The sequence below is a fragment of the Pseudorca crassidens genome, chromosome 10 (assembly GCF_039906515.1).
Source record: "Pseudorca crassidens isolate mPseCra1 chromosome 10, mPseCra1.hap1, whole genome shotgun sequence".
Taxonomy (NCBI): domain Eukaryota; kingdom Metazoa; phylum Chordata; class Mammalia; order Artiodactyla; family Delphinidae; genus Pseudorca; species Pseudorca crassidens.
Genome location: NC_090305.1, coordinates 21,731,719 through 21,742,669, shown reverse-complemented (window position 1 = coordinate 21,742,669; position 10,951 = coordinate 21,731,719). Strand labels below are relative to the sequence as shown.

The window sequence follows — 10,951 nt, the reverse complement described above, 5'->3', positions numbered from 1 at the left end:
GATATCTGGGGCTATGATGGCTCAAGACAAAGTTCACTTGACTTAGGGTACAGAGTCAAGATGAAGGCTCTCCTGGGCTCTGGGGGATAGGAATATATTGTAAACAGAACAAAATTACCTGGGCGGCCAAGAATTTACATAAGCTTGTTAACTTTATGAGATAAAATAGTGACAAACCAAGCCTAACAGTTTAGGGACAAACTGTTGCGAAGGCTGCGGAGACAGGTATGTCTTTGCATGGCAGCAAACGCCAGGGAAATCCAGCCCACCCTGCTTCCCCTGCGCCAACGAAGTCACACTCCGCATGCGCTATGGGGGTCTCGTGGGTGTTTGGGCGCACCTGGCAGCCGCAGCTGCGCACGGAGAGCGGGGCGTCGCCCCCACCCACGCCCCCCAAACTCGACTCTAGCATCTGCCCTCTCTTTACAACCCACTCAGGAACCCCGGTTCTTCACCCCGAAGCCAGAAAACGGCCGGCTCTGCTCTAGAGAAAAGAGGGAGAAGCGCTGGAGTGTGACCCGACACGTGCACACAAGTATACAGCTGGACAAGTCACCTAGGATCTCGGTCCCGGAGACTGTACTTCCGGGGTTTGTACAGGAACTTGGAAGGTCTGAGCATCTCTATGATCTCGCCGGCGCCCCACTGGTGGTTACCAGGCGCTCCCTCCTCACCCGGGCCGCCCTGCCGCCGGCCTCTCCAGGCCGCCTTGCAGAGCTTCTGCAGACCCAGACTCCTCTAGAGAGCAGCCTGGCGCCCTCTCGGTGTTTGTGAGTCGACCACTGCACCCAGGAAATGTACGTCGGAAAACAGTAGCGTAAAGGACGCCAGACTTGGAGTCAAGAAATTTTAAAGCCTTGCACTAGGTCACTTTAAACAAGTCACTCACTTTCTCTGTTCCAAGGACCAAAGTCAATTATATCGACAGGTCAGATTTATTATAAAACGTGTGGATGGATAACGAAATGAACCCAGGGAAGTTTTTCCAACCTGTTTAGCTCACCAACCAAGTTTTATGCTTTCTAAGGGGCACTGGGCGAGTCAGGTTGAGATTTCCCTGATGCCATTCTTGGGTTTGTTCCTGTATACTGTTACCTCCGAAGTGCTTTGAATGTCTTTTAAATGGACTCTAACATGGAAGGCATACTTAAGCAAATAAGACACAATTTTGATGTAAACAGCCCAGAGAAACAAGTCTTGATATAACCTACTACTCTACACAGCACCCTTTAAAAGGAATTGCACGTAACACCCCTGTGCAATATCAGTGACACGTGTGGTGTTAACAGCTTCTTCTGCTTTTTTCTATATATCTGTGATGGTTAAATTTTATATGTAAACCTGGCTTGCCTACGGTGCCCAGTTGTTTTAGCACAAGTGTAGATGTTGCTGTGAAGGTATTTTATAGATGGGATAAACATCTTCAATCTGTTGACTTGAAGCAAAGGATATTACCCTCCATAATGGGTGGGCTTCATCCAATCAGCTGAAGCCCTTGAGACAAAACTGATATCCCCAAGAGGGAATTTTGCCTTAAAACTGTAACACAGAAATCCTGCCTGAGTTCACCTGCCAGCCTGCTCTGCATATTTTGGACTGAGTAGCCCCCAATCATCTGAGCCAATTCCTTTTTTTTTTTTTTAAAAGAATAATATATACTGTTTCTCTTAGAATCTCGACTAATAACCAAAATCCTATTCATCTGTAAAGTCCCACAAATGCCCACCTTCTTTATATACTTTCCCAATTCTCCCAGGCAGAACTGTTTTTGATTTGTTCATTTATCCTTGTTTTGTATTGTAAATTTTCTTTCTTGAATTGTAAATTCACCATTGAATCCGTGTTTTATTTACCTTTTTAAATACCCTTAAAATGCATGACACATATGTACGCAATAACCGTTCTTTAAACACATATCTTCAGAAATGTATACTAGCCAAGTCACTGTGGAGAGACCTGTTATATTTACTTTTGTAAACACATGCCTAACTCTAAGGTTAGCAAGTCCACAAAGGTAACATTATTGACACTTATGCATGTTTTCATTATTTTTATTTAAACTAAATCAAGAAATACAAGTATCCCCTGCTTTTTGAAAATTTGCTTTACGCCTCTTCGCCTTTACAAATAAAGACCTACATTAGTACCTGTTTTCACTAACTGAAAGAAAGCCGAAGAGGATTTTGTTTGCCAAAAAAGGGTGAAAAGCGAAAATAGCGTTCAACATTTGTTTTGCAGCCAGCCTTGTAGAGAGGTATCGTGCAAATCAAGCAGCAAGAGTGGCACCACTAAGCTCCTTCCCTGGGAACTACACTCAGCATCTCAGCATTAAGCCACTATAGCTTTGAACTGTGTCTGTGAGCATCTGTGCTTTATCTCGATTTTGTGCATTCGTTAGCAAAATGTGTCCTAAGGTAACTGCCTCTTTGCTTTATGTCATTTCGGCTTACAAAAAGTTTCATAGTAATGCTTCACTTTCAGGTAGCAGGGGAAACCTGTATCCTACTTTTCAAATTTCTCAATTTATGGTTTTCCATTTTTTGCAAACAACCTATCAAAAAGTCAAGGATGACTTCACCTTGTTTCTATTTAGTTTACTCTGCTATTAAATAAAACCCTCCTCTGAAGTAGTCATTCTCCAGATAAGCAAATTCAAATGTTTCCAGGGCTCAGACACATAATGAAGCTGGAGTGTGGGACATGGAAAGAACTGGAAGGTAAGAGGTCTGGCCCAGTGATGCCAGATCTTATTTTTTTCAAAATAATATGGAAATCCCATTTCTGCATAAAATTTCTAAGTTTTTTTAAGGTGACAGCTAATTCAATTCCTAAAAACAATGAATGAGCTACACAAATGTCTGCAAATGTATCTGATGCCAGTTTTCATCTCTGGCATAGTTCCCACTGCCAGCAAAGCTCAGTTCATCAGCACATTTCACAGGAGATTTCATCCACTTGGTTGAAAATTCCTCAAATGTACAAGTATTCTGTGAAAGTCTGCATTTTAAATTTCAAGGTGTCTCACTTCAGGGAGATTTAATGTTCTATCCACTTCTCTTTTATTTTTGTCATAGGTATTTCCCTCTGACCTGTAGATGTCAACCTCTAAGGTATTTCCTACCTGAGCCTTGAAACAAGGCAAAACAAAGTAAGTGATGGCACTAAGGATGAACAATTAGCACCTCCAGAGTTTTCCGGGTTGGTATTTATTTATACCGTCCCTATAAAAATATGAATATAGTGAAATACCCCACTTTTATACACTTTCTACCTTATAAACTTTCTAGTTTCTCAAATCCTCCTAATAGTGAAAAGTATATTTCTTTCAGAGTAGAAGACAACACCAATGCTTTTCAGACTGTCTATTCCAAAGGTTGAAAAGATAAACTAAAGCATAATGAGGACATAGGTATCCAGACGATAACAGTGGACAGTGAGGGAGCTGAGCTTGAGATCTCTACTGGTTTTTAGCATAAGAAAGTCAGAAAGATGTAGGAGAAGCACTATAGACTCTGCTACCTGATGTCTCTTCAATCCCACTACCAATATGGGATCAAGTCCAACTGGCATGCTGGATGGTCAAAGGTATTTCTGGGATTTTTTCCTAGAGATAAACTGGAGGAGGAATGTGTATCACTGAGATTCAAAAAGAAAAAGAAAAAAAAAAAAGAGTACATATGAATAAACAGCACTCTTGAGGGCACAGATATACATTATAACTCTTTCCTAAAAACTACGTCTTTTTTCTAAGTTGACAAAGTGAGAAGCAAGGCCTAAAACTTCCTGTGCTGCCTTGACATCTTTGAGCCTCACAGGGACCCAAAAGCCTAACCATCGGTTCCTCTGCTCTTGCTATATATGCCTCCCACCCAGCAGGAAGTGACCCCACTTGGCTCGTTCCCCATCAGCTGGACTAGCTACACTCCTCAACCTACTGGGTTTCACCTCCTTGCCTGCCCATGAAATTATTCAAACAAGCCAATCACATCCTCCCAAGGAAACCAGACATCACCCCATCTTATTACTACAAAGCCTGTATCCCAAAGCTCCTATTTGTTCCCTCTGCTCCCAAGTGGCCCTCCTCCCCTAGGCTATGAGTATAAGCGGCTAATTAACTGCTGTCGATCCCATCTGTCCAGTGTCAGGTGTCATGTGTTTGGCCATCTTCCAAATCCTAGGGTAGGACTTCTTCCCTCACCAACAGGGTGAAGAGAAGGCAAACAAAACAGCAAGCTATGTCGTTGAGTAGTCACTTTTAAGTGTAACTTACCTAGCTTACCCCTCATTTATATAACTTTAACAACAGCATCACTTTCCCTGTTCATCCTGCTAAGTTCTCCTTTGCATAGTATACAGTAGTAGTAACAGTCTCAGTGATCTTCTGTTCAAAATCTGAGAGCCACTGAATCATCAGGCTATTCAGGGTATGTGATGGTAGTGACTTCAAGGAGCAAAAGTGCTTAAGGACCAAAGGAGAAGGACCAAAAGAATGGGAGAAAGAAATAGCAGCATCCACAACAGACTCAGGCCAAAATGTGAATGGTCTGCTCCATTGACAAGCTACCAGCTTCTTTCAATCTGTTGGATGATATCAGAATCTCTTCTAGTTTGGCTACTTAGAATAACAATGGAGACACCACATCCCTAATTTCTTGAATTTATTACACAGTGATTGGGTCTGTATTCAGCATAGCTTTCTAAAGTGTTCAGTAAGGCCTGATTTATGATTAAAGGCCTCTTACAATTAGGATACAGAAACAGACTTCTGCCCTCTGTGGATCCTCTGATGACGAACAAGGCTTGACCTCTGAATGAAGGCTCGTCCACATTCCTCACACTGATAGGGCTTCTCCCCAGTGTGGATCCTCAGGTGCTGAGTGAGGCTGGTGCTCCCTCGGAAAGCTTTCCCACATTCCTTACACATATACGGTTTCTCTCCAGTGTGACTTCTCTGATGTTCCATGAGTCCTGACCTCTGAGTGAAGGCCCTCTCGCATTCATTACATTTGAAGGGTTTCTCTCCAGTATGGATCCTCAGATGTCCAATAAGGTGTGAACTTTGACTAAAGGATTTACCGCACTCTTTACATCCATAAGGTCTTTTCCCAGTATGGATCCTCTGATGAAGAACCAGGCCTGTGTTTTGACTGAAGGCTTTCCCACATTCATTACACTGATAGCGTTTTATTTTATTATGAATTTCCTGGTGTGAAAGAAGGGCTGATTTATAGCTGACTGCTTTTCCACATTGATTGCATTTATAAGGTTTCTCTCCAGTGTGAATTCTCCAATGTCGAACAAGCCCTGAGCTCTGAGCAAAGGCCTTTCCACACTCCTTACATTTGTGTCGTTTTACTCTCATGGGGTTGACCTTTTGCTGTTCTGATTTACCCCTATATAGAAAAGTTTCTCCACACTTTGGATCCTGGAAAGCAACCAATGATTTCCTTTCTGCAGAAATCTGCTTTGGAGCAAATTCACCAGTCATATTCCTGGTCTCAGCTCCTGCTGAAAGAGCAAGTCGATTATTTAAGTGCCACATGTCCCACATAAACGTTTGGAAGTAAGATTAGTAATAATAATTGATAACATTATGAATGCTTATTAATATCAAGGATTGTGCTAAATAAGCAAGAACTATCATCCTAATGGTTTTTGATACTCACTGCACCTATGAGTCATAGAGAATAAAAATAAATAAATAAAACACGTTTGGGCCCCAGCCCAGATCTAAAAACTCAGAATGGCAGGAAAGAAATGTAAATTTCCCAAGAGTCTTCAAAGGGCCCCCAATGAACATACCTTCTAGCATTCATCCTTTGTGTAGTCCACCCCCCTCCCACACAGGGTCTAGGCTGGCCTGTGGCTTGCTTTATCCAACAGAATATGGTGAAAGTGATGATACGTCAGTTCAAGGATTAAGACTTTAAAAAGATGCTTTTGAGATCCCTGAGTTACCATGTAAGAAGTCCAGTTACCCCACTAAAGAGTGAGAGAATGAGATAACCTGAGGCCCATGCATCTCAGAATCTTGCTAAGCCCAGTTTTCTAGCCATCTCCTGCTAAAGTATGAGAAGCGAGTGAAGTATCTCGAGCATCACAGTCCAGGCAAGCCCCCCGATAACTACAGCTTAAATTGATATCATGTACAGTAGAAGAACCATCCTGTTTATCCCAGTCAATCCAGAGAACTGTGAGAGATAACATAATGGTTGTTCCTTTTAGCCACTAAGTTTTGGAGTGGTTTGTTACATGGAAATGGGATAGCTAAAACACCAAGTGATCACCCAATATTTGGTGATGCTCACAGCAACACAATGAGCTGGGTAATAGATATAGCAACTGAAACACAGAAATTAAATAATTGGTCTGTGGTCACACGACTATTAAGTGATAAATCCTGGCCTGGAACTCAGGTTTATCTGAATTCAAAGACCGCGCTCTTTATTTTTACTATAAAAAGAATAGATACTCATGGTAAAAATTTCAACAGTACAAAAGGTATAAAAGTAAAAAGTCCAAATCCCAATTCATCTTTCTCCATCACCCTGTGCCCTTTTACTTTCCCTAGAGGTAATCACTATAACATTGTTGCCTACATAATAAGTTTTCTACTTTACTCCAGTGGCTATCAATCTCTCACTGCATTTAAAGGAATTTTTTTCCTCCAATATTTTCACACAAGAGCCAAAAGACTTTTACATAAAGACATCCACTGATGCAGTGTTTAAAATAACAAAAAGAGGGAATTCCCTGGCAGTCCAGTGGTTAGGACTCCATGCTTTCACTGCTGAGGGTGCAGGTTCAATCCCTGGTAGGGGAACTAAGATTTCAGAAGCCACATGGCGCGACCAAATAAATAAATAAAATAATGAAAATACTGGAAACAGCTTAAATGCACATCAGTAAGAGACTATTAACTATTATACATGTATGCAACAGAAAACTAAACATCAAAAGGAATAAAATAACTCTACTGATAAGAATAACATTATTTCTGCATGTTTTCTCTAGGCCATAAACACCGACTGCAACTGAACGAAGGAACTGAGATTGTGGTACCCACTGATTTAACTAGAATGTAAGTTGCATGAGGGCAGAGACTTTGGCCTTCTTGTTCACCTCTATATCCCCAATGCTTAGAATACTGCTGGACACATAGTTGATGTTCAATAAATATTTGGTGCATGAATGAGTATTCTCATTAGGTAAAAAAAAAAGCAAAATGCAAAGTGGTGTGTATAATAGGTATGTTAAAATGTATCCAGGATTTGTTTTAAGTAGGTATGGTAAGACACGCAGACATGGAAAGGACTATACGAAGAAAGAAATTTTTTACACTCGTAGATCCCAAGGAACAGAAGACGTAGTCTGCCATGCAGGGCTGCATGGGAAAGCACCACGATCAATCAGGAGGCAGAAGGGGAAGAGGGGAGAGCATGGCCTAGAGCCTTTATTGGAGTTTCCCCAGGAGGGAATGGATAAGGCAGGGTAGGTATGCTAAGTAAGCTTAGGATGGATAATTTGAATACTTTTGGCACACTCTGGGCTATAGGGATGGTCCCTAGTTCTCTGGTATCTGACCCTGGAGTGATTTAGGGCAGGGGGAATATTGGCTTGGTGTGTGAAGGTTTGATAAAGGAGATGGTTGGGGGACTGGGCTCCATATTGGCTGGACTGTATATGAAAGGCCCACTTGCAGGGGAGTCCTTTGCTGTCTCTAGGAATTAGCTAGCCCTGGGAAGGCCAGTCTGTCCATGATCAAGGCCCCAAATGCCAGAGCATCAAGAATATAAAAAATTTTTTTAATATAGTCAATACGTCAGGATACAATTTTCCCTAAAAAGTGGGGAGAGGCTTGAACATACAAGAAAAATTTTAGAAGTATATACTGGAGAATGTTAACAGTGGTTAACTCTTCGGAATGGAACTTTTATTTTCATTTCGTATTTTTCTATATTACTTGGATTTTTAAAATATAAGCTACCACTATTGTTCTATAGTAGCTAATTAAAACATATAGCACTAGGGCCCACTATAGTAAATCTATGGTAGATCTGGGTACCTGTATTGTTAAAACGGTTCCATAATGATTTGGACTCACAGTTAGAATTGTAAACCACTATCATAACCCAATTAAAAAATACCACATATCCCAATGCAAAATTAAATCAACTCTAGATATGCTCACTTTGTAAATAAACTTCTGGTGTTAAACTTATTCTGCTATTCTAGATACCACTTTTTTCACCAGAAATACTGCTTCCTAGCAGATGCTATACTCAGTGCTTCCAAAAGATCACAAAAGATTCACATTTTAAAGCTTACCATTCTCTTGCAGAGGAAAATGCTCCCAAGGATCACACTTCAGCTGGATGTTAAGTGACTGCTTTGCAAGGCTTACAGGTCCTACTTCCTTCCACAGCACTTCTTGTTTGTAATGTGCACTGGCTTGGACCTAAGGACATACAAGAAGAGCTGGGTTCATGAGAGGATCAGCAATAGTTAATTAAACCTCAAAGTTTGATTAAACATAAAATTTCCTATGGGTACAGAAAGCAGAATGATGAAGAAACCAGTGTCTTAATCAGTTCACAGAAAGAGCAGAGCTTTAAAGGGAAAACATAGGATAATGCGTCAGCCCAGAAAATAATGGTCATAAAATCCTCTTGCTTACCCATGCCCACTCTCTTTGCTGGTAGACCCCTGGGGTTCTCATAAATGAACAATAGATTACCCTTTTCCCACCTGTTGTCCTTCGTCTCCAAGTTCTGTCTTCAGATTTTCCAGCACAGTCACCACTTCCTCTCCACTCCCTGGATGATACTCCCATACCCTGGCCTGCAGCTCCTCGGGCAAGATGGTCAGGAACTGCTCCAGCACCAGCAGCTCCAGGATCTGCTCCTTGGTGTGCATCTCAGGCCGCAGCCACTTTTGGCAGAGCTCCCGGAGCCGGCTCAGAGCCTCTCGAGGTCCAGGGGCCGCCTGGTAACGGAACTGCCTGAAGCACTGGCGGAAAAGTTCCTGATAAGGGTGCACATTCCCTACTTGGTGAGGCTTCTGCTCCCAAGCATGGTTCTCCTCTTCCTCTACCTTCACTATTCTCAGTCCCTCCTGCTCCTCTCGAGTGTGCACCACAGGAATCAAGGCTGCATGTTCTCTCAACTTGGTGGACATCTTAGAGTGCAATGGCTCAGGATAGGATTCACTTGTCTTACATACCAGGAATCAGGAAGAACCTTAGGATCAGAGCACTCCTGTGGGAGGAGAACACACTTAAAACAGCAGAATAACTACAGCAGTCAAAAACCTATGTCATTAATAATGAAGACTCACTGCCAAGGTGATGTTCCTGAGTAGCGGAACATTAGGAGGATAATATTCCTGAGATCCGTGAAAATAGATCAGAATTACTGAGAAAGGGCACTTGGCTGCTGATATACAGAAAAGTGCTACATAAATATTAGCATTAGAACTTCTATTGTGGGAAATAAGGCCACATTCTCAGACTTTAAAGACTTTTTAGTTTATAAGAACTACATTACAGGAAGAAAAAAATCACATGAGCCAAGGCTGGCGACCACCATAGCTCATTTACCAAGGCTTTCTTTCATGTATACTCATAATCTACCACCCCTTCATAGAACTGCTTCAGCAGGGCAGGATGGGTCTTGGGACACTCCTGTAGAGGGAACAGGAGGCTTCCTGATCCTTAGCAAGGTAAGGGAAGATGGATCTTGCCACACTTTAGTAAACTTACTATGACAATATACACGAGCCGAGTCATAGTTATTTTTCCAGTAAAACTTTTACGACATTTAAAGGAATCAAACTACTTATACAGAGGAGTAATATACTACAGCTCCATAAACTGGTTATAGTGTTCGTTCAGGGAATAAAGGATTAAGCACCTAACCCTCAGTTGAGGCATTTCCCTCTCCCACCGCAACCCCCCACCCCGCCTCCATCGTGTATAAAAGAATGAGAATTAAGCAAAATCTGAGCGGTTTATGCTATACTATAAAATCAAAATAACAGCGACAAATCCAAGCCGAACAGTAGAGAGACAAATCGTCACTGAGCTCGTTACCAAGCATTGTGTGCACGTGCTGGGGGGAGAACAGGACACGCAAGCCGCAAAGACGTCCTCCCCGTCCCACCTCTGGGCCGTGGGACAACAGAGATGGGGCGTTCTGCAGCTTGGCTGGGGAGAAGCCCGACCGCTCACCCGCAGCTCTGGGGATGACTGGCGCTCCCTGGAGACTAGCCCTGGCAGGTAGTTAAGGCAAAATCTTAAGCCACCGTCCCGCCGGGCCAACCAGGAACCCAAAACGGCCGAGCAAAAGGCGCCCAGGACCACGAGGCCACTTCCGGTGCCCGCCTAGGAATCCGGAGGCGCGGTCCTCTCTATGATCAACCTTACTACTCCGCCGGCTTTACTGCCTTCACCAGGTTCGGCCAGGGCGGGAGGAGCGCTTCATTCCGGCGTTTGGATTTTTATTCCCCTCTTTCTCACCCCCTGCCTTCTCCTGAGGAAATCTGAGCCAGTTGATAAAGTTCAAATCACCCACAAGGTTGCTGAGACTTGCCACACTCCAGGAGTAAGCTCAGAGCCCCCCCCCCCTTTTTTTTTAAAGAATTCTATTCTTTATTTATTTATTTTTGGCTGTGTTGGGTCTTCGTTTCTGTGCAAGGGCTTTCTCTAGTTGTGGCAAGCGGGGGCCACTCTTCATCGGGGTGCGCGGACCTCTCACTATTGCGGCCTCTCTTGTTGCGGAGCACAGGCTCCAGACGCGCAGGCTCGGTAGTTGTGGCTCACGGGCCTAGTTGTTCCGCGGCATGTGGGATCTTCCCAGACCAGGGCTCGAACCCGTGTCCCCTGCATTAGCAGGCAGATTCTCAACCACTGCGCCACCAGGGAAGCCCCCAGAGCCCTTTTTGTTGTGTATTT

At 43.1% G+C, this 10,951-nt stretch overlaps 1 protein-coding gene across 3 annotated transcripts; it reads right to left on the bottom strand.

The window, feature by feature from the left end:
• Nucleotides 1-4,643: 4,643 nt before the first annotated feature.
• On the bottom strand, nt 4,644-10,368 carry LOC137231713 (zinc finger protein with KRAB and SCAN domains 8-like). 3 transcript variants are annotated; one of them, XM_067752277.1, is made up of 4 exons: nt 10,229-10,368; nt 8,749-9,257; nt 8,329-8,458; nt 4,644-5,508 (listed from the first exon to the last, which is right to left on the bottom strand). In XM_067752277.1, the coding sequence occupies exons 2-4, from the start codon at nt 9,175-9,177 to the stop codon at nt 4,745-4,747; spliced, it is 1,323 nt and encodes a 440-aa protein (XP_067608378.1). In that variant the 5' UTR covers nt 9,178-9,257; nt 10,229-10,368; the 3' UTR covers nt 4,644-4,744. The 3 variants fall into 3 exon arrangements, with proteins under 3 accessions (XP_067608378.1, XP_067608379.1, XP_067608380.1); XM_067752278.1 differs by having other exon boundaries at nt 10,091-10,329; XM_067752279.1 differs by having other exon boundaries at nt 10,161-10,329.
• Nucleotides 10,369-10,951: the final 583 nt, after the last annotated feature.